Consider the following 27,555-nt stretch of genomic DNA (forward strand, 5'->3'; position numbering starts at 1 on the left):
GGTCCCGCAGGGAGGTGGCTGAGCCCCGGCCTGGCTGGGGGTGGGTGGGGGCCTCAGCCCGGCCTAGGGAGGGCAAGAGGAGCCGGGGTAGACCTGGCCTCCGGGCAGTGCAATTCAGCACCGGGGGCTCATGGAGAGGTTTGGGTTTGCTCCTCCCACCCCTTCCAGGACAGGCTCGGGGAGGGGACTCAGCGCCCCGATGGCCAAGGCCAAGGCCGCCGTCTGCTCCCGTCCCGCAAGTGGACGGATGGGGACAGAGCGCCTTTAAAGAGCGGCAGGCCCGCCCCTCAAGTCCCGCCTCCTGTCCCTTCCCATTGGCTCTTGCCCCTATATCTTTGGCAGACCCTGTCCCTGCTTGCTCTCTGATTGGTCTGAGCCATACCCCCCCCCCCCCTTCCCCCCCTTGGGGATCTTCTCGCAATAGCGCCGCTGGGCCCGGACGAAAAGGCCTCGTCCCGCCCGTTCTGGCGGCGCGGCGCTCTGCTGGAGCCGCTCTTGAGCGACGCTCCCTGGCTGCGGGGAGCGGCGGGGCCGCGGCCTGGGATGGCGGGGCTGGGCCCCCGCGCCTGAGCGCCGTCGCCGGGGACGTAGGGCCGGGCGGGCCGGGCCCGCGGCGGGTAGGAGCGGGGCCGGCGCCGGGAGCGGGGCTTACGGGCAGGGGCGGGGGGCACCTCGCCCCGGGGCGGCGGGGCCTGCCCGGCGGCACGGCCTGGCTGCGGCGGGGGCCGCGGCCCGCGGAGGCGAGCGGCGGGGCGGTGCGAGGCCCCGCGGTGGCCGGGCCGCGGCGGTTGGTCCCGGGGAGCCGGACGGTGCCTCTCAGGCAGCAGCAGCCCGCGCCTCGCTACCCAGCTGCCTCTTTTTTTTTTTTTTTTTTTTTTTTTTTTTTTCCCCCCCATATAGTGATCGCGGCAGGAAACAAAAAGCTTCGTGCCTTGCCCGGGGCGCTGCGGTTCCTGGGTTGCGGGCGGTGTCGGCTCCCGTGTTACCGGTGGCCTGAGGGGACCTCGCTGCTCGCTGGGTTTTTGTTGTGCCCTTTGCAGACGCTTCCGCGGGTCCCTGGAAGGCGGCTTTATGCCTCCTCTCGCAGCCCGGGAGCCCTCCTAAAGCGCAGAAAGTAATCGAAGATTTTTTTCCAGCTCTCTGGTTCATTCAGAAGCCTTTAAAGTAAACGCTGCTTCCCTGCCAGCGCCGAGTGAAGCGACCGTGGACTGTTCCTTTGCCTCCTTTGCTGCTGCCGGGCTTGTTTGTGCACCTGCCTTCTAGAGGAAAGAAACCCAAACCCACAGAAAACTTGGGATGCTTATTTCTGAAAGACGTCCCTGATCTGGGCTTCTCTGTCTATTGCTTTTGAGTTATCGTTGATACTTCTGCTTTTGGCGTTTTTCTTTGGTTGTTTTTCGCATTGCAGTTCCTTTCTTTTTTTAAGTTTAGTTCAGAACGAGGCGTGAGAAGGCAACTAAGAGCAGAGACGTGTCCTAGATCACTGGTGGAAAATCCCTGTTTTGTGAGTTCTAAGGGTGAAATGCAAAATGCAAACATTGTGACCAACAGTGAAGTTTGAAGAGCCATCTTAAAGAGAAGAAAAAAAGGCATTTTTCCTTTTACTTTCTTTTTAAGCATTTAAGTTAATCAATTAACAGATGTGTGTAAGCAGGGATCTGGACAGCACAGTTTTTTCTTGCACAAATACAGTGTTTTAAGGCGCTATCTTAACCCAAGTATGGCCTGTACTTGCAAGACTTTCTGATACTGTTTTCAGAAAGGAAGAAAACTTTCATTTTTTGATTAGAGCTGGAACTCTGGTAGTGTGTAATTCACCTTTATGCAGTGGGGCTTTGAGAGCACAGAGAATTGCCAGGGATTTGAGCCCTGATTTCGCCGAGCTCTGGTACGGTTACAGTGCCATGAATCAAACAACAGTCCCTTGGTGAGGGGGGATCATTTTTGCTGAGCCTTCCCCAGCGCTGTCATGGCAACCCGGGAGTCACAGGGGCAGAGCTGTGAGTCCAGCTCCTGGACGGAGGAATAGGCCTCTGCCAGGTGAGGCTGACTTCAGCTGTAGTGTAGAAAACCATTTTAGTTTGTTTTCTGATGTCTGGTGAATAGAGCTCCCTGCTAGAGGAAAAAGGGAGACCAGGACTGCGGCATTGGCTTCCTGTAATGTGGCTACGGGGTGATTTGACCCCCATTATGTAGGTTGGGCTGGCTGGAGTGAACAGCCCCATGGAGGCAGGGTGTGGTGAGTGATCTCTTGGATATGCTCAGCTGACTGGATTTATTTTGGACTAGACAGGGCAGGGGTTTGCACAGGGCGCTGTAAGGAGCGGTGTTGCTGAGGGTGACGAAGCCTAGCCGGATCCCCGCCATCAATTCCTGGTCCTGTTGCCGTGGCATTTTTGCTGGTGACTTGGACAGGAATGGGCCAGTTCTCCACATCCTTGCTGTAGGCCTGAGCTATTAGAAGAGCGCTGACGACCATGCTGTCTGGCTGATGGCTTTGGCTGCCCTTTCTTATCACGTTGGATGTTCTGTTGCTCTGCTCTCTGTGCACTCCATCTTGGGAGAAAGAATAGGATACTAATACCAGGCGGTCACGAGCAGCCTGGGAGGTAAGCTGGGTTCTGCTTTGCCCTTTGAAACCTTGTGACTGGAGCCCTGTTACATGCAGCCAACTCCTCTCCTTATCAGCAGCTTGCTGCTGTTGCATGATAGTGACAGCTTCTAGGGAAAAAGAATGGAGCCTGTTTGTTCTTCTCGTAAGGAAGATGGTTTTCCTGTGTAATTCTCTCACAGCTTTATACTCAAGCTCTTTTCAGTGTGACAGGCAGATCGAATTCTTTGTCCCGGCAGAGGTGTTAGGAGGTTGTGATGGTTTGCAGTTGATCTTGTTCTGCCCATGCTCACTGATGTTTTTCTGTATGCTTTTCCAGCTTTTTAAAAAATTAGGTAGAATTTTTTCAGTGTTGGCAAATGTGAACACACTTGTCCTTGCTGCTACTGAGATGCAGTGGTGTTTCAGAGACAGAGAACAGAGCAAAATTATGAACAGAAAATAATTCTTAACAGTGTCAGTTCCGAGAAGTGAGAAGCTGGAAGGAAGAGAGGGCTCTTCTAGAGATAAGTCTGGAATGTGAAGGTTGTTTGCTGGAACCTCTACTAGAACTAGGATTTTTTTTGTCACAGATTTTGCCATCTCAGCGCCAAGTTGATACTTCCAGGTCTGCGTGTGTTTATTTAATGTGATGTCTCTTGTGCAGCACAGCATAGAGCAGTCGCAAAAGAAAAATCCCAGCTCAGCAAGTATCTGTGAACGTGGATGAATCAAAGGGAGGGTTTGCCAGCTGCGGGTGGGATGGTCCCCTTACCCCTCAGAAGACCTGGGAAGAGCCTCAGCCTCTGAAGAGAAAGAAGAGTGTGTGGCTGGCAGTCTTGAGCACTTTGTGGGGAAGGTGTTCCTGAACTCTAAAAGCTCAACAGATGACACAGGGCTCTGCTGATTCTTTCCGACTTGTGAGTCACTCAGAACCTTGCCGGGAAAATACCTTCTGAGTCCTGCCATGGAGGCTGTCAGTTTGCCAGCCAGGGTAAAGTCAAACAGGGAGAATTGTTTTGAGATAAACCCTAGATTAACTGTAGCACACGGACTGCTGGAGTGCTGTCTCTGGCGATGTGCATCTTTAGGATGCTGGCTGATGGAAGTAGGTTTTTTTTTTTGAACCTGTGTGTGGTCTGTGACCACTTTGAGTGGCAGGAGAGATGACAGAACCTTGTGTTTGTGTTCACCCTTGTAGCTAATCAGGTGCCTTACTGGTGAGGGCTGCTGCTTTAGGGTGGGAGGAAGAGAGGATTTGCACAAGGCGATACGTTGAATCAGGCTTAGTAAGGTAAATCAGGTCAAAACTCCAGTATATACTAGCTCTGATCTAAAGTGCCGTGTGCCGGGGTCTACTCAAGCTTCCAAGGTGATGGTAGAACCAACAGAAGGATAAACTGCCACCGGCACGGGTGTGAAGCACATGGAGTTTTATGGATGGCAGAGCAGAGTTTCCCTTGAGCTTCTGGAGGCACAGTTAATCATAGCAGAGTAGGGCCTGGGGGACGGACAAATGGCAGAAAAGATGTGAATGTTCTCTCAGGAAAGGCAGGACGAAAAAGTTTCATCAGGGGAATGGGAAGTTCTGCCTTGTCATCTTTCTGAGGGGTGGCAGAGGTGTAGGGTAGGGCAGGCAAAAGGCCTGAGCTCCGTGACTTCTGGTTGCGACCATAGCGCTCTGCTGCCTGCGGGTTTGACCTTAGGAAACCCATCAGATAGGACTGCGTGTGGCTCTGGGTTTGTAAACTACCAGGGATGATGCTGATCTCTGTCTGAGAAGGGCGATGCGATTGAGACTGGTGGATGGAAAGAAGCTGGAGGAGTTTATGCTAACAGGGTTTTAGGCGCTGTCTTTTCCCAGCGTGACTGTCGTGCTCAAAATCAGAATCGTTCTGATGTCTTGCAGAGGGTTAGAAGAAAAATGCTGAATCTTGGCTTTTGCCAGTGTTGGTTTTGGAAGTTAAAGAGTCTGTACAGTCCCTTTGGGTAAAAGTACATGAGGCTCTCCCTGCTCCCAGACTGCGGCGTTGGTAACAGCAGCAGGTTTTAGGTAGGGGCCTTCATTTTTCCTTTGCGATAGTTGAAATCAAATCGTTGTCTGTAACTTCTTGGTCTTGGCAGCTAGAACAGTAATTAATGTTCTGGTACAGCAGGGTTTCTGTCTCCATCTGATGATGGAGTATTGCTGCTGAGTCTTGATTTCTTCTGTGAATCTGCCAAAGCTCAAAAAAAATCACAGCATTGAATCCAACACACTATTACACTGTTTGGAGTGTGTTTGTTACCCTGATATCAGATAGTGGGTTTGTGCTGTCCACTGTAATGCCTGTGGGCAGAGCAAGGGCAGGTGACGTTTCATTGTGTAATACAGTCTTTCAGATGATGATAATTTGCTGTAGCAAGCAGGAAGCACTTGTGCAGGGGCCTAATGGCAGGGACGTGCTTTTAGCTCTGACTCACAACTGATTTAATGTTGCTCTTTGTCTCTGCTGTGGTTGTCTTGCGCTGCGTTTGACCTGGACCAGAGGAAAGGCAGGATGTTCCAGTCTGTGATGGGATTCTCCGTGTCTGACAACATCACGCATTCGACTGCCCTGGTGACAGCACTGGGTAATGTGACAACTTTGACCCCGACAACAACGCAGGCGGTCAATGACACCAACATCACTGTGCCACACAAGTGCCTCTTGCTGCTCTATGAGGACATTGGGAAGTCCAGGTGAGATGGAGGGAATGGGACTGTGGCCTGACCCTGGGCGAGGGGAAAGAGCATTTTTGTCTCAGAGTTTGGTTGAGAAGGGACTGGGGCTGGTGCTTTCCCTTCTGGGTGCTGAAGAACAGGAAAAAACCTGTTTTATTATTTACTTTTTGCAGAGTCCGCTACTGGGATCTTCTGCTTCTGGTTCCCAATGTGCTTTTCTTTATGTTTCTTCTATGGAAGCTGCCCTCTGCCAGGGCCAAAATCCGGGTCACTTCCAGCCCAATCTTCACTACATTCTACATACTAGTGAGTACCAACTGCTCTGTGCTTTTGAACCGATGAGTGAGTGGGTTTTTTATTACCACTCATGAACAATATCACTGAACTAGTGGAGAGAGACCCTAGACCAGATCTTGCAGGGAAAAAACTATTTTTACTTGAAGGTATACTACAAGAAGTAAACAGATTTTTTTTCTTTCACTGTCTGAATTCTGGTTTTCAGATTCTGGGACCATAGCTGCTGGATTTGAGTGGATTTTGTTCTCCTGTGGTGATTTTTTTTCTTTTCCTTTTTTCTTCTTTTGTTGCTTTGTTGTCTTGGAATCTACTATTTTACACTTTCCTTGCTCCTTGCAGTAAGTAGCATGTGACACAAAACCAGCTTCACACTGAGCCTGTGGGAAGTGAAACGCTGGAGAATAATTTGTGTGAAGCTGTTGAAAAGCTTGGTCATCTGCTGTAGAAAATGATGTGACAGGGCTCTGGTTAGTCTGGGAATGCAGAAACCCAGCCCTGCTAGTTTCTTTCCCATCATATCAAGGTGGTTGCTGACTTGATGATGTTCTTGGTACTTTTAAAGGTGGAAACAGAATCTATAGGCAGTACAGTTACAGTTCTCACACATCTAAGATCTTGTCTGTTCTCTCCCCAGTTTCAAAAGGCATGGGCAGATTTGATCACATTAAGGTAGTCTCTTTAGTAAGCTCTGAACATCATAACTACTAACGGTGATGCTGCTCACAGGGCATGGTAAACGTAGCTAAGAACCTACCTGAATTTTTTAAAAATCTCATTCTTTATCACAGATGCTTTTTGAGATCCTGGCTTGCCTCAGCGTGTAGCGCGATGCGCTTGCTCTTCCTTGGTGAGATCAGGACAGGTTGTAGAAGTAAAGGTGTGTTTGACTCCGGTTAGGTAGGAGACATCCTTCCTTGGGCTGCGTACAGCTATGGCACGGCAAAACCCAAGAAGCATCAAAACCAAACCTGAGCTTGTAGCCTCAACTGAATCTTTGGTGGGACGTCTTGTTAGCTCTTTCAGGCCTGGAGTGTGGGCACTGGGCTTGTGCAGTTTTGGATAACCAGGTGTACACACATACTCTCTCCTAATTTTTTAATATTACCAGCCGTTTCTGGTCTGGATTTAAATCTTCCTTTATGCTTCCAATAGTGCACATGGCTTAGTAGGAAGTTCATGCCAGAGGCTTTGAAAAGCAAAGCTGATAAACCAAAGGGAAGAGTGAACTGACTATGCTGTTGACTTTTTCAAAACAGAAGAGATAAGCAGAAAGTGAAGCAGCCTGAGAGGAAAATGCTTTCATTCAGTTTGATCTTCTGGAGTATGTTATTGGGAAATGAGGATGGAAGTGTGTTCTGTGAGGATTTCCTTTCAAATGGCTGTTTGTCATGTCTTGAGGGAATGCTTTCTTGTGGAGTCAGTGATTAAAACAAAGTTAATAGATCGGGAAGAGTCTCTGCCTACTTGGAGATGAAGGAAAAAGAGTGTGTTTTCCTCTCCAGTGAGTTGTTGGTGCTCTAGAACACAGTCAGGGGCCCTTCTTTTTGTTGTCAGTGTTTTGCACCCCAGGAGAGAGTGTTGTATTTTATGCCATTTGGGTCCCTTCATCCAAGGAGGAATTAATTCAGCTGTAGGTGGCTTATTGGTCATTTCCATTCTCCAGCCACCTTAGAATCAGCTTGGACTCTCTTCATTCTCTGACAGATTTAGCTGTCTCATACCTGCATCATTAGAATTAGCCCATGACTTGGAGAATTTTATCTGGAAAAATCTGCTTTCTTAGAGTGTAAGTCTGCACAGCAGAGGGTAGGTAGATCTGACCGAGCTCTTAATTGCATAGTATGGCTGTGACAGCACTGGAGTTGGTAAATTAGCTGTGCTGAGCTCCGCGCTGTCAGGCTTAAATGGTACATGACCTGACTTGGGTATCTCTGTGTTGCACTGTGCAGCAGGGTAAGATGTTTTAAAGCTGTTGCCTGCAGCTGACTTCTTTTTCTTTGCATTCCTGAGCACTGTCAGTGTTGAGTGAGTGAACTGCAGATTTTAGTTTTATCACAGATCTGAAGTGTGGTAGCTGGTATCGAGTGGCTTCTGTTATCTGATGGGATTGGTTTATTCTGTCATACCAAGCGCTTGATCTTGTAATTTGGAGGGATATGGTTTTTTGGATGTTTTTTTTCTCCTCCCCAGCCTCTGTTGATTGAAAGGTGTGAGGATTGTTTGCCTGTAAAGGTAATGTTGTAAGGAGAGGGTGAGACCTCTTCAGAGCTCTTTAATCTGACAGTTGAGGAAATGTGTTCCTTCGTAAATTCTAAACCAGTAATCCTACACCTAGCAGGCCTGAGGAATCTTCTTCAGCAAATTAATCTGCTCAGGAAATCCTTAGCATACATTGTCAGGATTGAAAGATGACCTAGAAATGGTATTTCAAAAGGGTTTCAGGTCACTACTGCCTATGTGCCTTTTGACATGAGCTCACTTTGGTATCTTTTTGTGTAGGTATTTGTGGTGGCTTTAGTTGGTATCGCCCGTGCTGTTGTCTCCATGACTGTGAGTGCCTCTGATGCTGCCACAGTTGCTGATAAGGTAGGTACAACACTGATTTTAGAGGCTCTGCTTTGTGCAGTTCTGATCCCAGCAGCAGTCTGCTATGGCTTTCCTTTTATGTGCATACAAGAAGAATGTTGGGGTGTTTTTTCAGTAGTCATAACTGTGTCCTATGGTATCCTGTTCTGATAGCTGTATCTGATCACAACATCCAGGGCTGTAAAACAATGGACTTCCTAAAATAGACACACAAATAGCAGCAGGAAAACTTTCCTGTTGCAAGGATGGAATGACTCTGCCTTGCAAGAGCTGAACATTCAGATACATTTAGTGGATAGGCAAGACCTGGCCGTTGTTACCCCGGCAATATTTGAGTGGCTCTTTGAAAAATACTCACTGCTTTTGTATTGGAAGCAAATAAACCAGAATTCCCTTTGGAGACTGATAGCTGACCGTCCTTGCAGCCACTCTGAGCACAGGACAATCCCTTAACAAACAGGAAATAGCTTTGTGAGTGCTGTTCCTTTGTAGTCATTTGACTTGTAGCAGAATATTACCTGAAACAAAAAGCTCTGTAGTTCTTGAACTCCTAGAGGAAGGCGAGCCACCCACAGAGTACAGGTCTCCTGACTTTATTCTCCGGAATCGGTGTGGTTCTTTCGCTGTTCCCTTCAGTCTTACCCGCCAGAGTGTTGTAATAATTCACTGCTGCTTGTGAGTGGCTGGATGTTTGTAGCATTTTCATTCACCTCTGTTGAATAAATGTAGGTCCAGGACTTGAATAATGGAGAAGGGGAGAGAAGGTGCTTTTCTTCAGTTCTATTAGTGTTGCTGCTAAGTGCACCTTGCTGGGAAGTCATGCAAATAGGACAGATACTCTGCCAGTTTTTCCTGTACACATGTTCTATCATGTCCAGTATGTTTCTTTTGTTTTCTCTCATATATATGTGTACACACACACCGTGTATTTTCTGAGATTAGAAGTGTCTTATCAAATGCCTCTTGAAATATTGTGTATCTTCGAGAGTGCCATTCAGTGTTCAGAGGAAAAGAAGTAATAAGCCAGAATCTGGGTTCTTGTTCTAGGTTTGGCACTGATTTATTGCATGACTACCTGGAAAGTTGCCTCACCTGCTGGTTTTTTGGTCTTGTTTCACCAAATAAAACATGGGAATGAAAATAACAGGCTGGAAGTGGGAGGGCTCTAATGTTGAATGTGCTTTAGGTTTAGGGACCAGTAGCTGTGGAGAAGTGCAGAGTTTGTTCAGTCATAACTGTACTGCAGAATCTACTGCTTTAAGTACTGGCCCTGTTGAACATTTTACTTTTGATGTCTTGGGTTTGTGCTTCTCGGGAGTACAGCAGAGAGAACACATCCAGACAAGCAACAGATCCTCAAGTGTGGCAAACCATAGCCACTTCCTCTCTCCGTAGGCCTGCTATTTGCTCACTCCCACACAACTGTTGTGTTTCACAGGCACGGATGGGACGTGGAACAAGCATATAATTAGTATCCCTACAAAGCACGAGGCAGGTTTGTGGAAATGACCTGCTCCATTCAGAGGCTGCCAACCCCTGCAGCAGAGAGTGGGGTTTTGCTGTATTAACTTCCGACTGGTTCCAGGCTCTGTCTAATCATGTTTGTCTGGTTTCTGTTATCCCTCAGATCCTGTGGGAGATCACAAGGTTCTTCCTTCTGGCGATTGAACTGAGTGTGGTGATTCTAGGCCTTGCCTTTGGTATGTGTCAGGAGGTTTTTGAGTGGTTTGAATGTTTCCTATTCCCTTTCTTTCCATAGAGACTGCATCTGTAAGTTTATGGAGATGCTGATTCCGTAAAGTGAAGGAGCTCTAGAATAAAGACAAAGAGTAAACTGGGGAGCTTTAGTTAGAAATGGCTGAAAGCCTGATTGTATTTACAGATCTATGACTTGTGCAGTTGCAGGTTTTATATGTTCTTTGTCCTGCCTGCATGTGGTGAAGGAGTGGACAGCTTAGGTGAAGAAGACTTATGCAAAGATCAACAGTCTGATCTTTGTTTCAACTCCATTTTATTTAAGATTGTTCCTTTGCGGGTGCTTCTATCCCCTCCTTGGTGGGTTTGATGGATCCTGGCTTTCATTCAAATGCTTTAACTGTAGCTGCAATCTAACTCTACTTTTTTCAGTTGTACAAGTGAAAATGCTGTTTGGAGCATCTCTTCCTGTGAGTCAAAGGTAGAGGACAGGGCTTGGTAGGTGTCACTGCATCTGCCAGGGGTGACAGCTGAGCACTAGCTCTTTCATCTTTTGAGGGCTCATAGAATAATTTGGGTTGGAAGGAGCTTCTGGAGATTGCTCCAGCATTTTCCAGTGCAGATTTCTGTAAATTATGTAAACCCATTTCCCCTGCTCTAACCCAGTGTCCCATTCCCTGAGAAGAAACTTTACAACATCTTGTTGTATATGATACTGGAGTCATTCCTGACTTTTTTTGTGTTGGTAACCCCGGTGGAAGGACTTAGTTGCTTTCTCTATGTAAGTGTGGGCAGGAGGAAAGTAAGTTAAAACCTATGTTAAGTATTATTTTTTCTGTGAAAGACTCAACTCTCCAAAAGGGAAGCAGCTTCTAGTGGTTAAGTGAGCTTTAACCTTTCCTTGAATGCCCTTGGAAATACAGATGTTTTCCTCTATTGGTTTTGGAGAGAAATTATTTTTACCAGGGCTTGGGATAGCATCCTCAGTCACTTCTGTATTCCTGAATTCCAGGTCACCTGGAGAGCAAGTCGAGCGTGAAACGTGTTCTGGCAATCACTACAGTGCTGTCTCTGGCCTATTCTGTCACCCAGGTGAGTAGGTTGGAGCAGAAGAATTAGTCTTTGTGAAAGAGGGGACTTAGCTTGGAGTTGGGCAGTTAGATGTGGGACTCCTCTCTGAGAACTGGCAGCTTTGCTCCTTGGGTGAGGTTTTGGGGGAAGACTGGGTGCTTGTGGCAATGTATGAGGATCCCCTGAGCGCACACCAGACTTTGTCCTCTTTATGGCATGACTGGGTCAGGCGAGGGGAAGAAATGAGGTGAGGTTTAGATGGATTGCCTTGTTTAGCCAATCTTGGAACAGGAGTGAGAGGTCTTTCACACCAGAGCCACAGGTTCTGAATCTGGCCTCAAGTGCCAGGAAAACTAGATGGAGAGACCTGAGGTGTGCTTGGCAGGTAAGGGCAGTGCAGTGGGGCTCTTGTCTCCTGACTCTTGGAGAGCTGAGAGCTCCTGCTTCCCTCAGACTAGCAGCTGGCTTGCTGGCTCAGTTTATTAGCTGCGTCTCCATCTCTCTGGACAATGCACTATGTGTCTGGCTTTATTCTTCTTGGGATGTGAGCGGTCAGCCCTGTGTCTCTATACTTGGGGCAGCTCCAGAGCAACACAGAGATCTTTGTTCTGTGACCAGGCTCTTGCTTGTGTAGGCAGTGAGCTGATCATTACCACATGATAAAGCTGGAGGAGCCTCATTAAATATCAAGTGTTTGAGCTATATCTGGGTTCAGGAGTGCTTACAAGCACTTTTCTCTCTCCACTGTCTGTAGGGTAGCTCCTGTTCATACCGTTTTGCAGGAATTCAAGTGAATGAGACAGTGTCCTTTCCCAACTCTTGCACAAGTGTGGGCTTTTATACCCTGGATGTTTCAGCAGGAAAGGTCTAATGTAGAGGTGGAAAGGGAACTCTCAGTCTATTTCAGGCAACTGCTTGTGTCCCTGTCCCTTCATTCAGCCTCCTGGAATGTCATCCATGCTGGTTTCCTCCAGATGCAGATTCCTGCCATTTTTTTTCCCCCTCACTTATGTCTTCAGTTTCTTCTTTTTCTGTGTGAGCTTAACTTGGTCTAAGCAGGGCACTGGTTGGCTCTTATGTGTCAGTGACAGCTGGTGTCTGGACTTCTTTAAATACAGTCTCCCTTGTCCAGACACCCGCTCTAGTGAGGACGCTGCCTGTGACAGTCGTGTTGGTGCTTCTCTCCTTAGGGCACCCTGGAAATCCTGTACCCTGATGCCCACCTCTCAGCGGAAGACTTCAACATCTATGGCCATGGAGGGAGACACTTCTGGCTTGCCAGCTCCTGTTTCTTCTTTCTGGTAAGTACTGGGCACGTGTTATGCACTCCGATAGTTCCTTTGTATTTTCTAAATGGGGCAAGGAGGAGGGTTGGTGTGTAATTAGGCTCTAGTCCCCTCCTGCCTGATACAGCGCAGCACTGGTGCTTCGCACGTGGTGGGGAGGCTGAAGCAAGAAGGGTTTGTAAGTGTGGTGGCTGAACTCTGTTCTTCACTCCCTTATTTCCCCTTGACGGGTCTTTTTGTGCTCATGGGGGTGAGGTGTGGGGCCTTCAGATCCGCACCATCCGTGCGGGGTTTGATAGCAGGGGTCTGTGCCTCTGTGCCGAGATGTCTAGGGTGTGTGTGACACCACACACCGTCCCTGCAAAGATTGTGGAGTTCAGTTGCCAAGCAGCCATGGAACAGTTAGTTCTTTGTCTCAACAGGTCTATTCCTTGGTGGTGATTCTTCCAAAAACTCCTCTGAAAGACCGGATTTCTCTGCCCTGTAAGTGACTGTAGTGTGTGCCGTAGTATAGATGGAGGCAGCACCAGGCTAAAACATAGGTGGGGGTAAGAGGTTCCTGTACGTGGCTGTGCTGCACATCCCACTGTCTCGGGGTACAGATCCATGGCAAAGGATTGATAAGTTATCCCTGGAAAAAGTGTTGTGCCTTCTGGAGAGCAGAGTAAGAGCAATTACCCTGCTACTTCAGTAGCTAAACAATTACATTAAGAAAACAAGATCGTCTGCTCAGTTAACGATACAGATGTAATGTAAATATATAATCTTCACAGTGCCTTAAGAAATGGTTTCTTAATAATAGCTTCCTTTGAAATGCATGTATGATGTTAAAGTGTACATGCTGGTCATCCCCTGGGAAAGAAAGGCTAATTGGGAGCTGCTTAATCATTTTTATCTAGGCATTTCCTTTATTAAGATGCTTTTCTTTTTGTGGCAGAATATCTGCAGTTCTTGAACAGGGAGAGAAGCTGTTACTAAGATGTTTGCATTGGGCTGTTGTCTCTCTAAGTGGTGTTGGTGTCCATGTGTGGGTACCCTGAGGGGGTGGATCTGTGTGGTGCACGCTGCAGGCAGGTGGTCCTGGGCCCCATGTGCCTGGTGTCCTGCACACCCTGCTGCTCCTGTCCAGGTGTCCTGAGCAGTTTTGTTAGTGCTGTACACTGGAAGGGCACAGCTTCTGGTTCAGCTGTGGGGTTTTTGTTTTTTTCTTACCTTCAGTTCTGTGATTCACACTGGTTCCAGATGCTCACCTATAAAATCTTTGCAATTGTTGCCATGACCGTGTGTTTTCAAAACTGATCTTGTGTGTGTATGCACATGCAGGAGAGTGGAGTTTAGTCCCCTGTACCTCCATCCATCCTGCCAGCATGGGACAGCAAAATGCAGTCTTAATTCTTCAGGAGTTCTTAAACGGGCAGGATGGCGAGATGCTTGTGTTGCGTTCGCCATCTCCATCAAACAGATTTGCACTGGGCTGGTGCTTATGAGGTTGAGCTTCATCTGTGTCTGTGTCTTTCCCACAGCCAGGAAGAGTTTTTATGTTTATGCTGGGATCCTGGCACTGCTGAACCTGGTGCAGGGCCTGGGCAGTGCCCTCCTCTGTGTGGATATCATAGAAGGACTGTGGTATGTGTGCAGGGGAAGGAGGTCTGCAGCCCCGTTTCTCATGTTGCATTCGGGTGTCCTTCAACGCGGCCTCTCCCACGAAAACAAACCTGTGCTGTGTTCCTAAGAAGGACTAAAGCTGTTGGTTCTGTTTTGTGCCAAAAGCCCTCTGAGTGTTCAGGAAGGTCACAGGGTGTGGAGCTGTGTGCTCTGCAGCGGTCTCTGGGTGGTCAGTGATAGTAGTAGTTTGAACCCACTGATGCCTGGCCACTGGCTTGGGTTTCACAGGTAATAAGGGAGGAAATAGTGTTTGCTAGAAATAGCACGGAGATACCCTTACTCATCTCTGGAGTTCTGTAGGGATCAGTGCCACTTCCGTGAATCAGAATTGGGAGCACCGAGACTGCTCTTGGTCAGACCTGAGGTCTTGGCATGGTTCCTGCTGTCTAGGAGCAGTGACACATGCTGATGGCAATGTCTGTTACTTTGCCTCAGTTTTAATTTGTTTAGCACTTTTCTTGCCCTCTGCTTGGACACTCTGGAGGAAAACTGGATCATTTTGGGGGGATGTGACTGGTGTTACACAGCTGTATTGTGCCAAACGCCTTCATGTTCCCTTTTGCCGTTGACAGCTGTGTTGACGCCACCACCTTCCTTTACTTCAGCTTCTTTGCACCTCTCATCTATGTGGCGTTCCTGAAAGGCTTCTTTGGGTGAGTAGCCATGAACAGCAGTTAAGGTTATACACTGTCATTTAATTGTTTAGCACTCAGGTTCTCCCCATCTGTAGAATAAAAGCAGCGACTAGAATGCCAGTTAGGGAACCAGTTTTTAATTTCTGGCCTTGAGGTTTTTCTTATGTGACCCAGGGCTGCTCCCTTCTATCCAAGACTACTTTTGTATGCAAGGTAGAGCCGATAGCTATATTCCTCTCAAACATTTATGAGGATAACTTCTTCAGTGTCTGCATTCTGCTTAGTACAACGTTTTTCTGCTGAAGTTGTTAACTAAATGCTTAATGAGAAATTGAGTCCCGGAAGATTAAATGGTCTTCTGGGTGAGTTCTGGGACAGGTTTGTAGAAAGGATCTAGGGGTTAGGTCACTCTTTGGCTGAGGACTCCTCTGCGGTGGGCCCAGGAGTCATTCCTTAAAAGTACTCGGGGGCGTGATTCCTGGGTCAGGCTTGCCACCGTGTGGCCACTCGGAGGAGATGCATCTTGGTAGGAAAAGTCGAGTGGTTTAGGGTAGGCTTTAGCTTTTATTGTCCATAAGCAAGAAACAGCAGGCTTTAAAAGAACTAAGAACATAAAGTACTCCTAAAATATCAAAACGCGCCTCTGCTGCCTTCTGAAATCAGAGGGAACAGTGTCTGGAATTGGAGATACAAACACTTGTGGCTCAGGAGTTTCTATTTTCATTTCCCTGATGTGCACAGATGGAACTCGAGGTGGGCTCCCGTTCTGCTGGTGTCAGTAGCCAGGCTGCTGTGGAGTCCAGCGGTGGGAATGCTGCTGCCCTTGGTAATTCAGACTTTTCCCACACTAGTCAGGATTCTGCCGGTTTTATTTCTCTAAGGTGGCTTAGTCCAGAGCTACATTTAGCATTATGGCAGTTCCTCTGCTAGGTGTATTTCGAGACTGAAAGCTAATGTGGAGAATTCTTAGGGTCTGAATACAGGATTTCGTAGTGCTGCTGAGTTTCAGTTAAGGATAAGTGGCGGTGAGACTGCATTGCTTAAACACGTATTTTAAATCTTTAATCACTCCAGGTCTGAACCGAAGATCCTTTTCTCCTACAAATGTCAGGTGGATGAGCCTGAGGATGTGGATGTGCACCTGCCCCACCCTTATGCTGTTGCCAAGAAGGAAGGAATGGATTCTGGGTTCTACTCCAGCACTCAGATTGACACCACAGCCTACCTGGACGACGTGGCCTCTATGCCGTATCACGTGGGCAGCATCAACAGCATAGACAGTGACCGCTGGAAAGCCATCAATGCCTAGGGCAGAGCTGCCCGCTCCACACGATGCCTCGTTCCTTTCCTTCCAAACTCCCCGGTACCACAGCTCTTAGGATGCCTGTTGGAAATCTGCCCTTGGCTATCTGCCATGGCTCTCTTCTCTTCCTTAGGATTTCCAAAACCCGTTGTGGAACTAAGTCGGCAGCCCAAATTCTGTTGGAAAGAACGTTTTCTGTCGCTACCTGAGAACAATGTAGAACAGTTCTGTTCATAAACCTATAAACACTGAACCTTCCTGATCTTCTGTGTTCTGGATGTGAATATGACCCAGAAGACAGGCTTGACTGGCGCCTCTTCCTTCTCAATGACTGAAAGCACTTGTCTGCCAATCAGGGGAATGGCGTTTAGGGATGAGGGTGTTGATTTGACTGCTGTATTGTACATACGTAGAAACAGTTCGGTGGTTGAAACCAAAGATGGTCTTCCTGGGCTTTTTCAAGCAGCGTGGTTGCCTGGGTCTTGTCATACTGCCACAGGGTAGGTGGTGATAACAGTGCAGGAAAAGGGAAGCTGGTCAGCTGGGCTCATCTCTGGTTTTAGCTAATACTGCTGAAAACCATGAATTGCAGTTGCCCAGGGTTAAAAGGAGTGTTCTGTGGGAAGGAGAAGAGAGGTATGAAGAGGAATGGACTGTTCTTTGTGCCCTGGGAGCGTTTGGGGGACTAGTAACTGGCAGCATGGATGTGAGCTGATTGAAGGGTCGGGAGACAGAAGGACAGACAGCACTGCAGTCCAGCTGAGCTGAAGTAGCTGTCAAGCAGTCTGTGGAGGCTGTACTGCTGCGTGTCTGAGCGCACGGGAAAATCAAAGTGACAGCGCTGAATCAGGGCTGAGTTTGAGGAGTAAAACCCGTGAGGTAGGTGCGTTTTCTGTCTGCACGCTGCTTCGTGGCTCTGGCAGGGTCTTGGAGCGTGCTGTGAAGGAGGAAGCTGACTCTGCAGATGAAGGCTCTGGAGACATTCAGGTGCTTGAGGCAGAGCAGAACCCCGTGCTGAGTCTGAGCTGTCAGTATTTAGTGACTAGAGACTCAAACACCACAGGCGTGCGAGGATCAAGCTGGCTGGTGTTCTAAGTTGGGAGGCAAGTGGGAGGTGGATGTGTTTCCCTGGCAGTGTTCTTCTCTTACATTGCAGTTCAGATCTGCAGACGTCTGCTGGTCTGAATAGGTTTTATGGCTTGATATGTTGAAAATACTTACGTGCATGCAGAGTGTGGTTCATTTAAAGACTGTCTGGAGCTTCTTACTAACCTCTTCCATGCTGGAAAAGGGAGTACTGTTGTCTGAGCTGTCTGGCGTGCAGTTTCAAGACACTGTGTTCCAATCCAGGGACTGTTCAGCTGAAAGCTGTGTTAGGCTGGTTTCTGGGACGTACTGTGCTTTCCAAGGGTGAAGGGGTGTTCCTCTAGCTTTGGGGGTGCTTTCCTACCTGAGTTCTCCAGGTAGGTGGGGATCTGCTATAAATAATAGCAACTTTCCATTAGGGATGGTAGAAAGAGGGAATTTGAAACATTTGGGGACTGCATAAATCTCTTGCCCCAACTCTCTGCTGTTCCTGATGGATATTGAGGTGAGAGTTTCTGGGAAATCATCTTGCAGGGTGCAGTGTGGAGGTGTTAGTTTGGATCACATGCAGGTAGGGGAAAGCATTTGCTACCAGGTGTTCCCACCACAGAGAAAGAAAAGTTGGGTAAGAACATGAAGAACAACGTTGGTTGCCAAAACTATGCAGGTCCTTTGCTTATCTTTTTTTTTTTTTTGTTAATGAGCAATGCAGCCTCTGGTCTGCCTGTGGACTTTGCCCTGCAGGCCTCTAAGTAGCACTGGCACCTTGAAAACAAATAAGGCCCCCCCCCCCCTTTTTTTAAATTTACTTTTGAGGAAAAAAGTCTCTGTTTGTCTGTGTGCAAGAGCTGAATTGTCTCACGTAGGTCAACAGCCTTTCACATTTCCCCTCCATGCAATGACTGTGTGAGGGCTGGAGAAGCAACTGGCCGAGTCAGCCCTGGCGCCGTTAGAGGAGCGGTGGTGCTGCTCCCTCACCTGCTGTGAGTCACCCTGGGCCACGCTTGCTTACTCTAAAAGGGACGGATGACGTGGTGCCTGAACTGCCCTGCTGCTGCTCCTGCTGCTGCTCACAACACGGATCCTGAGCCGCTGTTGGAAAGTGTGGGGAACCCTGTGAAGCTTCCCTGGAGCTGGTGGCCCTCGGACAGAGCCAAGAGATAGAAAGGTCTTCAAGCAGTTGAGAAATAAAGGAACTACTTTTCCGTTCCAAGGAGAACGTGCTGACTCAACACCCTGACTGAGAGGACTTACCTGCCCTCCTTGGTGATGCGCAGAGCAGGTTATGAATTTGCCTTTCTCAGCTGAATTCAGTGCTGAAGGATCGCTTGTGCTGGTGGTCGCCATGTCCATCCTGTCCTTTGCTGGCAGGACTCCAGGATTTCTGGAGTATCCCACGTTCTGCTGCTGAGTAGCTTCTGTGCTAGGTTGTGGACTGACCTTCCTCCTGTTGTATTTTTATGTATGTATATAATGCTTTGGGCCGTATTCAAAATGGTCCTTGAGCATAAGTGTGTTATGTGGGGGGGGAGGGTGTAAAAAGAGAGAAAATATAGAATAAATGTATATTTTTGGTTGTAAAATAAAAAAATAAAATTGTTTGGCATAAATGGTCATACTCTTGCTCAAATGATCCATATTATGGGCTAAAAAGAGCTTTCAGATTTTTTTTAAAATCCTTGAACATGCATGGCAGGTAATAGAATAACATGATGTCCTTTTGTCAGAGATGGATTTTTTTCCTTCTCGGAAGACTAGGACAGCAGATGGCTGTGCAGAGAGTGGTCTCCTGGTCTAAATGGTTGTCGGTGAAGCCGTTGACTCTTCTCTCGGTGACGAGGTCTTGCTGTTCCCAGGCCTGTGTAGCACCAGGGGTCTGTGCAATGGGATAGGCTTGGGAAAAGGCTTCTGTGGAAGTTGGAACTGACTCTTGCTTATTATTTCTTGTTCTGGGCTTCACAATGAAGCCTGTGTGTTGGGACTAATGTTCCGGCTGCGGGGAGGACGTGATAGCTGCTGAGCAACAGCTGAGTGCTGGCAGTGATCGGTGCCCATGGGATTCTCTGTGGTGGGGGTGTACAGGCTGGGGCAGGGGGGTGAGCTCTGTCTCTACCTTGGGATTGGGTCACGTCCTTGCGCAATAAAACCTCCTGCAGTTCTTTCCAGGCTCCCTGCAGGATTGCCCTAGGAGATGCTACCGTGGAGTTAATTTGGATGGCATCCTCTGCTCCTGCGTGGGTGCGGAGGCCTTGGAGATGCTCTACAGCTGCTCCCCCACGATGGCTGCTTCCACGTCGGTGTCGTGGAGGCGGTGGCACTGCTGGGGGTCCTCAGGCTCCCGGAGATCACAGAAGCACAGCTGTAGGTGGGACGTGCGGCTTTGTCGGTCTGTGCTCACTCCCTCGTGGATCTTTGCAGGTGATGCCTGCTGCCTGGCTGGAGTCACACCTGAAAAGGGAAGGATGACAGGAATAATTGAAGTTGTGGGAAGACTTCCAGAGGAGTAATTACGTGGTTAAGAACTCACCAGCCTGCAAGAGCAATGGTGCAGGTCTGTGAAACCCTGAGAGGGCAGAGGAGGTGAGTAAGAAATGTCTGTTCATGGGCTTTTTTTTCAGTACAAAACCTGGGTGCATCAAAGGAAGGGAGCAGGTGGCAGATCAGAACTAAGAGGCTGGTGAGAGCGTTCTGGGAGGGGTCACGGTTTGCCTTTAGCCAGACCTTTGCTCTTCCACTGGATGTGTGCAGTGTTTTGGTGCTGCAGACAAACAGCAAACTGCAGAGCAAACTGATGGTGGCACAAGGTAGTGCCCTTGTCTTGAACTCAAGCAATGGGCCAAGTCTCCAGCGTACAAGGTATACAAAACAACAAAAATATTCCTTTCTTTCAGGAACATGCTGTAGAAGAGGCCTGGGTATCTTGGGGGCAGAGAATCCTAAATATTCCCTTAGAGCTGACCAGAGTCCCACTGCCAAGTCAAAGCTGTGGTTCCCACGTTAACTGCAGTGAAGAATAAGCATTAAGCAGTTAAAACTGCTCTGACGTGCTACAAAGTAGTAGATAAGCAGTGTGCAGGTACCAAGGCTTTGTTAACTATCTAGTCCCAAATCGTATAGGTCATCACGTGGCCTGTATTTCTGGGAATGCAGAAAGCTTGGAAAGGATCCGTCAAAGCTGCTGTTCTTGGCGCAGCTCCTCGTGTTACATGATCGTCTCTCTCGTTCCTTTGGTTTAGGCTGAGGATCGGCTGTGCCTGGTGACAGGGACGGGCTCTGCGGTGCCCACGCCTGCGCCTGGCGGCCGGTACCGGCGCGGTCGGTGGGCCTTGGTGGCACAGGGGGGCTGAAGGGAGCGGAGAGGCGACTTCTGCCCTCAGAGCACCTGCTGGAGATCTGACTGCAGGCTGCGGACTGTGATTTTCGTTTTCAATCACCAATGTGAGCCGAGGCGGTGGGGTGGTGAGCTCCCTCGAGGACTGTGAGAGAAACGGTGTGTGGGAGGGCGGACAGGGGGTTCCTGGCGGGTGCGGGGGGGACCTGCCCGGGACATCCGCGGGGCTCCTCAACCTTGGAGCGAGGCGAGAAGCTTCGTGCCTCCCAGGCTGCCTTTCTGCAGGGTTACCTGTGGTTGGCTTTTCTTCTTCCCGTGATTTTTTTTTTTTTTTTTTTTTTTTTTTTTGGCCCCGGGGAAGAATCCCCGTGAGTTCGGCGGATGGCAGCGGGAGTGTCGCGGGTTCAAATCAAAGGTGTGAGGGGCGGGCGGGGGGAGCCCAGCGCCCCCGCCACGGGGCCGTGCCGGGGCGGGCTGAGCGGGAGCAGCGCCTCCAGCCCCCAGCCTGCCCCGCGGCCCGCGCCAGCACCGCGCCCCGCTATTGGCTGCCCCGCAGCCGCCCCGCCAATGGGGCGCGGGTATGTTGGCAGGTGGCGGCAGGGCAGCGGCGGCGGCCCGGTGCGAGCAGAGAGGGGGGGGCGCGGCGGGGAGAGGCGTCCCCAGCGCCCGCCCCGCCGGTATGGGGGGCAGCGAGAGCAGGCAGGGCGGCAGGAAGGTCTCCTTCGGGCTGGATGAGCGGGAGCAAGTCCGCGTGCTGCAGGGCATCAGGGTGAGGCGGCCCCGGGGCATGGAGCCGGAGGGGGCCCGCGCTGAGGGAGGCCCGGCGGCGGGGGTAGGGCACGGAGGTCAGGGGAACGTGGTACGGGGCTGGAAGGGGTGAGTGCGGAAAACCAGCAAGCAGGAGGGATGAAAAACCGGAAGGCTGAAGGAGTAGGGGGTTGGAGAGGCGGGAAAGAGCGCTGAGGGCCTGAGCACGGCTGCTCCCGAGGGGTGCCACACCAGCCCTGTGCCTCCCCTTCCGAACCCTGTCCTCGGCCCTCTCCCCCTCCTCACTGATGGGTGACCCCAGCCTGGTGCTTTGCGAGCGGTTTGATGCTGAAGGCGCTGCCTGTCTTTGAGGGCATCCAAGAGGAGACACCCCTGCCCTTGTTCGTGATACCAGGAGCCGTGGCACCACTGAACATTCAGGGAGATAGGAGTTCGTGGGGATGAGGGAGGATTAGGGGTGTTTCTAGGAGGGGCAGTGGGAAGCTGCTTCTTGAACTTTGAGCAGACATCTACATGTATGCGTTGTCAAAACAAACCCTGGAGAGTGGTGGTGGTGTCACTAAGGAACATATTCTTCCCCCATCAAGATTTCTCTCCCTGTTTTTCATCAGTTAAATTGCTTATTTATTTTTATTACTACCATAATATTCATTGCTGTTGTTTCTTCATACTTTTATCTGGCTTTCCGCTGAGATTTCTCTGAAATGAGCTTACAAAGTGTGTTTTGCTGTGGTTACCTATTTTTCATACCGTTTTGACTAATCATTTGACAAAAGTTAACTAAGATTGTGCCAATCTCCTTTTTAAAGTGTTTGATGGAGGTAAAGTTGTTCTTGCCTGATTTCTCTTTACAGGATATTGGCAGGGACCCCTTGGGGACTCATTCTCACCTCCCATAGATGTAATTTGTTCTGGTGCTTTAATTTAGTTAGCTGCTCCATCAGCTGGATGCTGACGTGGGTTCATTGTTACTGGTCTGTTTATGACCTCCAGGAGCTCAAGGTGAAGATGCTCTGTGTATCTCCCGATAGCTAATCAGGTTAAGTGAGCTGTGGTTTTGTAGAACTTTGTTTGACTTCTTGAAGTAAAAGTTTTTCTTTTCCTTTTTTTTTTTTTGTTTGCTTGTTTTGTGAAACAAAACAATTGTTCCTTTTTCTTAGTACCAAGGATGTTGGGTTTTTTGCAGCTGTGTATAAAAAAAAAAGTAGTTTCACAGAGCCTGTCCTTAACTAATTCTGGCTTTTTACAGATTTGTGTTTTTAAAAAACGGTTCCCATAAACAGGAATTTGGAATGATAACAACATATAATGAAGATGTTAAAAATGCTGTTAATCCGGGTAGCAGTGGCACAGCTGAAAATACATTTTTACTGTGACCAGCCTAGATGGGGAAACAGCCTCGTTTTGTTCTGGAGCTGGAACAGCACAGAACCTCTGGCTTTGGGAGGAGGAAGGGGTCAATCTTAACAGTGCTGTGAGAAGTCCCTTGGACTGGATTGCCAGAAAACTTCAAGCTAACTTTTCTTTCTTTTCCATGGTTTGGACCCAAGTAAGGGAGTGGGGATGACGTTGAGATTACAAAAAATGTTTGCAGCCTTATGTGAGTGGGAGGGCTGTGCAGCTCTTCTCTGCCGTGGGGTTTGCAGCACTTCTGCCATGTGGAGCTGGGGAACAAGTAGGGGGGAAGGAGGAGGATGGATGGGGTGGACTTACAACTCCCTTAGTTCCTTTCCTTCCGCTTCTGGTAGATCTGTCCCTAGTCAAGGGTTTGGCTCGTTTGGTGCTCTCCACCTTCATTAGTATTTGTGGAAGATGAATTGTCATTGTCCAGTGAAGCCTGTAGGGTCAGTCGATGGGCGGTTTTATCACTTGCTGATAGTCTGTTTTATAAAAATGTAAAGTCAACGTACAGTTGTTGGCCACCTGGATTCAAAGGACCATGGCACTGAAGTGAGGTCACTGGCAATTCTTTTGCAGTAGCGTGGAAACTAACAAACGGGGAGCTTTTATAATGCAATATATATACATTAAGAGTTAACTTGGTTAATTCTTTCCTGTGTACATATGTTTCAGCTCTCTGAAGATGTAGTGAACCGAATGAAAGAATCTCCTCAAAGTAAAAGGGACAACCAGAGATCGCCCCGTTCATCCACTGACACAGCTCCCTCTTCACCAGCTGCAGAGGGGAAACCCAAATCTCCTACAGGTACTGTCAGTCCCTTTCAGCTCTGCTGACTGTTTGACACACTCCTCAGCAGCGCTGCCACTGGATGTTATACAGCGTGCCTGTGTTTTTCAAGACTACCTTGTTGTGAGAGGAGCTCTTTGATTAACCTGTAACATTTTTATGTACGTAGTTATTGGATGTTACAGTCCTGTGATGTCCTCTTTGTGTTTCTGAAAGGTAGCCGTGTCAGCTGGCAGTTAGAGCACTTGAAATGCTACAGGTGTGGTTCTGTCACTGCATGACCTTAAAACAGACAGATCATTCTTCTAGGTCCTTTCCTTCTCCATTTTTGGATTACCTCCCTTCTCAGATACTTCAATTAACTTATATCCATCCCTCTGTGAACCTTTCTAGGATTTCAGATGAACATGCAATAAGCAAGGCAGAAATTTCTTATTTTACCTTCCATTCCTGGCAAGCTGCCTTGCTGTCTCCTCTGCATGCACAGGGAGTGTGTTGTGGGTGGATGGGGGAAATGCTGCTTTTTTTTTCTTTTGAAATAAGCTCATAGAGAAGGACAGACTGACTAAGCACAGCTTGCTAAATAGATGTTGAGAACTTGGTTTCTGAACTTGTCTTTCTTTACAGGTCAGAAAGCTATTTGATTTCTCTTGGTTCTCAAATACACTTTGTTGACAGATGTTATCAGTGTGGATTTGTTTAAGGCATCCGGACTCACATGAAGTTAGGGAACTGGGCCTTTGCTTTTAGAGATTTGTTTGCTGTTAGCCTACATCTTTCCTGAAAGTGTATTCAGTCTTATGGATGGCCTGAACTCCATCAAATAATTTCATCTCTTGTGTGATCCCTTGTAATTACAACAAAAGTAGGAGGTTGAGGGGAAGACTTAATGGAACTAGAGGAAGGAAATGGATGGTAGGTCTAAAACTGTGCTTACATTTCTGTATAAACCAGGGTCTGAGCTAACATCCTTACTTAGAAGTTTGAGCGTGTCTTCTTGAAGATGATGTTGTCAGTGTCTCTTTGTTTCATGAATTCAGACTCCATCCATTAACCTTAAATTTTTTTGAGACTTTTCAAAATGTATTTTCTTTTCTCTTGATAACACTCGCATACTAAATTTTCCTCTCAAATAATTTATGATGTGATGAAGGACTATGATTTGTACTGTCGTTATCACAGGTTTCTGTTCTTTCTAGGAATCCAGCCACCAATGCCGAGTGACTCTGGTCAGAAGTCTTCTGCTGCAGAGCAGGAACTGTACAGGAGGTGAGGTGAAGTTCTTGAAAAAGACAAGTGTTTAGCTCCTTTTGGAATATATATATATAAAGTTTTGCTTCCGTCCAAGTGCAATGACTCTGTTTTAATGCCTGAGAATCCCCTTTAAAGCCTTTTTCAGTTAAGGGCAACGTAACACATTTTTTAGGGAAGGCCATCCCTTAGCCAAAAGGAGCGGTCGGGGAGCTGTGGGTGATTGGAGTGATGTTTGGAGAAACGGGGGACCAATGTCATGAGTTGGTAACTGCAGGAAACTTGGGTATGACGGGCATTGCAAGACCAGTAGAGAAGAAACTTGAGTGCAGTTGGCTTTTCAGGCACAAATGAAGGAGTCTAAGTGTTTGATACTTCCGTCAGGGATTTTGGAGTCTCAAACATGGTAATGGGTTTAATTCAGTTTATACCTAAAATAATCAGGTCTGTCTTGTGTATCTGATTCTATTCCTCCTCCTTTTCCTAGACTAGACATAATGCCTGTCAGCTAGTACTAGAGTGCTATGAATTTTTCATCCAAGGGTATTTTAATTTATTAGGGTAGAAATACCTGTGTAAAGGTGAGGGTAAGTGTGAGGGGAAAAAGAAATTGCAAAAGAAAACTGTCCTCTCTGACAGAGCCACAGCAGTCGTCTTGCAGGGCAGTGAGAACTTCAGTTCTGTGTAACTCAGTAGCTTTGTTATAAAATTGCTGGCCTGATCTGTCTGTGCATTCTTAAAGGTGCTGTAAAGATGGGTCTTTTCCTGTTCTTTCTTCTGCTGCTCCGATGGTGTCTTTACCGTGCTTATAGTCGAGGTAACAAAGAAAATGAGTCTCTGTGTGTCCGGTGGTTTTTGAGTGTTGCAAGTGACTGACCAAACCTGCTAAAACCCCGCTGCATCAATCACGCTGTCCTTATGAAAGTCAGAGATGCAACCAAGGGAAGTCTCTCTGGAGAGCTGCTGGTTCACTTTCCTGGGGACTGTGGAATTGAAGTTGCTGGCAGTTTTCTGTGCTGAGCTACTGAACTGCATCCCAAGTGCCTGATCTGGGAAAGAAGTAGGGGCAGAAATGCAGTGGAAAGGCAGGCAGGGAAGACAAGAAAGGGGGGAGCAGCTTGTATGTGTGTGGCTCAGCTGTGGAACCAGAACCGGGCCTGGATGGGCTGAGATGCAGCCTCAGAAAGATGTGGGTGACACCACATTCCTCTGCAAGCTAGAGCCATGGAGGAGAGAGTCCGAGGGCACCGCACTGGCTTAGCCTGGTGAAGAAGGGGGATCCCACTCTTGTTTTTAGCTTCCTAAAATAGTGAAATAGAGGCAGTGCCAGACTGTTCTCAGAGGTGCACACTGAAAGGACAAGAGACACAGACCACAGCAAAGAAATTCTGCCTGGGTATTGGGGTGGGGGGAAACCCCAAACAGTCCATGAGTGCAGTGAAGCACTGGAACAGGTTGCACTAGGAGGATACAGAATCTTCACCCTTTGAGATTGTCAGGATTTGACCAAAGAAGGCCCTGAGTGACCCGATCTACCCTGAAGTTATCTCTGTTTTGAGCAGGAGGCTGGAACAAATAACCTTCAAAGGTCCTGTCTCATCTAATTTATTCTGTGATTCACTTCAGGTTAATCTCTCTTTGCTTGCATGTGGAATTTCCAAGGCTTGAATTGGATGAAATGTCCTGTGTGGCAGTTTGAGATTCAGGTGTCCAGGCTACGGATGTGACAAGGCTGGTTCTCTCAGCGCTGTTGCTGCATGTATTTTATATGATTTTCTTTCCCTTGTAGAGCAGAAGAGCAGCGTTTTCAGATAGGCTAACTCCTTTTATTGTTGTATGTCCCTTGATCTTTTCCAAAGCGATATCTATTTATCTACCTAACTGCTTTGTATTCGCACTGTTTTCAGGTGATAGTTAATGGAGCTAAATATAACTGAGGTATAAGCTTGTATGGTGCAAAGTCTGCTATTGTTGCCAGAGCTGTACCTCACTGAAGTTGCAGGTCATGTTTGAAGTTTGTTGGACTTTTGAATTCCTGCTGATATGGAGGGGCTGTGAACAGACTTTGTGTCAAATAGATTATGGAGCTGTGTTTGGGCTCTAGGCAGGGGTAGTCCGTGCTAAGCCGTGACCCTGTTGCCAGGAGTCTGCTGATCACCTTCTCTCTGCCTTTGGCATTCATATAGGTATGAGCAAGAACAGGCGCTGGTCCAGGAGGAGTTGCTCCGGCTGGCCAAAAGAGAAAGGGAAGCAGCCAGTGAGGCCTTGAATACTGCACTTCAGCGGGAGAGAAACAGCACTAATGAAGAGAGGCAGAGAGCGGCCCAGCTGGTGAGTAACAAAAATCCCCGCCATGTTTTCACACAGGACAGGCTAGAATATCTCTGCTTGAGAGGCTGCATTAAATGTCACTTGTGTGATCAGCTTCAAAACTTTGATTTAGGCCGATCACCTCCCAATTCATCACTTGTGGCTCACAGCGTAGCTGGCAGGCTGCTCTTGCAGCGTGTCCTGCAGAGACCCTAAGGCTGGGCCTACAGGGAAGGGTATAAGCAATGGCTGTGAGGGCACGGGGCAGCGTGGGGTGGGTGCTTGGGGTCGTTGTCTGGGTTAGAGAGAACTCTTCTAAACTGTTCTGTGTAGGAAATGGATGTTTTGATCTATACAGGATCAGATTCTACGGACCTGATCTGTCCTGAAACTTTGCTCTGTTTTTCTAGAGTGTAATTGTTCAAATCTCCAAATTAACGGAAGGTGACAATGAGTTCTGTTGTTTGAGTCTTTCATGATGCTGGTAACAGAAGAACCGTTATAAAACTGTCAAGTATTGTAACATTTTAAAGAAGGCTTAAGATTGATTTTTAGGGACCAGAAGCATAAACCCCTTTTGTAGACACCACTGACTCCCAAACCAATCTGTTCTTGCCCAATAGACAGATTTATTTTTGGGGACATCTTGCTGAAGCCTTTACTATTAGTCAGGCACCTCGGGGTTGCTGAGATACCCCATTGGGTTATGTCATGCCAGTGCAGGGAAGGGCAGTGGTGGAGGCAGAAGTGCAGTGGGATGAGACTGAGTAGAACAAAAGGCTTATGTCA

At 48.2% G+C, this 27,555-nt stretch overlaps 2 protein-coding genes across 6 annotated transcripts in view; both read left to right on the forward strand.

Annotated features, from left to right (window-relative positions):
- Nucleotides 1-483: 483 nt before the first annotated feature.
- Nucleotides 484-18,536, forward strand: TPRA1 (transmembrane protein adipocyte associated 1). Of its 3 annotated transcripts, XM_074913869.1 has the most exons (12): nt 498-617; nt 1,137-1,589; nt 5,119-5,312; nt 5,468-5,600; nt 8,091-8,177; nt 9,805-9,877; nt 10,885-10,964; nt 12,134-12,244; nt 12,652-12,712; nt 13,753-13,855; nt 14,467-14,547; nt 15,604-18,536. In XM_074913869.1, the coding sequence occupies exons 3-12, from the start codon at nt 5,131-5,133 to the stop codon at nt 15,836-15,838; spliced, it is 1,146 nt and encodes a 381-aa protein (XP_074769970.1). In that variant the 5' UTR covers nt 498-617; nt 1,137-1,589; nt 5,119-5,130; the 3' UTR covers nt 15,839-18,536. The 3 variants fall into 3 exon arrangements, with proteins under 3 accessions (XP_074769969.1, XP_074769970.1, XP_074769971.1); XM_074913868.1 differs by lacking the exon at nt 1,137-1,589 and having other exon boundaries at nt 484-617; XM_074913870.1 differs by lacking the exons at nt 498-617; nt 1,137-1,589 and adding an exon at nt 1,632-2,609.
- A 1,738-nt stretch (nt 18,537-20,274) lies between these two features.
- CHCHD6 (coiled-coil-helix-coiled-coil-helix domain containing 6) overlaps nt 20,275-27,555 on the forward strand; it is a 115,943-nt gene continuing 108,662 nt past the window's right edge. For 2 of the 3 annotated variants that reach the window (XM_074914565.1, XM_074914566.1), the window contains exons 1-4: nt 20,831-21,018; nt 23,091-23,223; nt 24,405-24,474; nt 26,643-26,787. In XM_074914565.1, the coding sequence (XP_074770666.1) occupies nt 20,929-21,018; nt 23,091-23,223; nt 24,405-24,474; nt 26,643-26,787 (438 nt within the window). In that variant the 5' untranslated portion in view covers nt 20,831-20,928. Of the gene's footprint in view, nt 20,357-20,830; nt 21,019-23,090; nt 23,224-24,404; nt 24,475-26,642; nt 26,788-27,555 lie in introns of those variants that run through there. The other variant, XM_074914567.1, reaches the window with a different exon arrangement.

The sequence above is a fragment of the Athene noctua genome, chromosome 10, assembly GCF_965140245.1.
Source record: "Athene noctua chromosome 10, bAthNoc1.hap1.1, whole genome shotgun sequence".
Lineage (NCBI taxonomy): Eukaryota > Metazoa > Chordata > Aves > Strigiformes > Strigidae > Athene > Athene noctua.

Coding starts and splice junctions, on each gene's coding strand:
- TPRA1 (XM_074913868.1), top strand. CDS start 5,131: ATGTTCCAGTCTGTGATGGGATTCTCCGTGTCTGACAACATCACGCAT. Junction 5,313..5,467: donor GAGGACATTGGGAAGTCCAG/GTGAGATGGAGG, acceptor TACTTTTTGCAG/AGTCCGCTACTGGGATCTTC. Junction 9,878..10,884: donor GATTCTAGGCCTTGCCTTTG/GTATGTGTCAGG, acceptor CCTGAATTCCAG/GTCACCTGGAGAGCAAGTCG.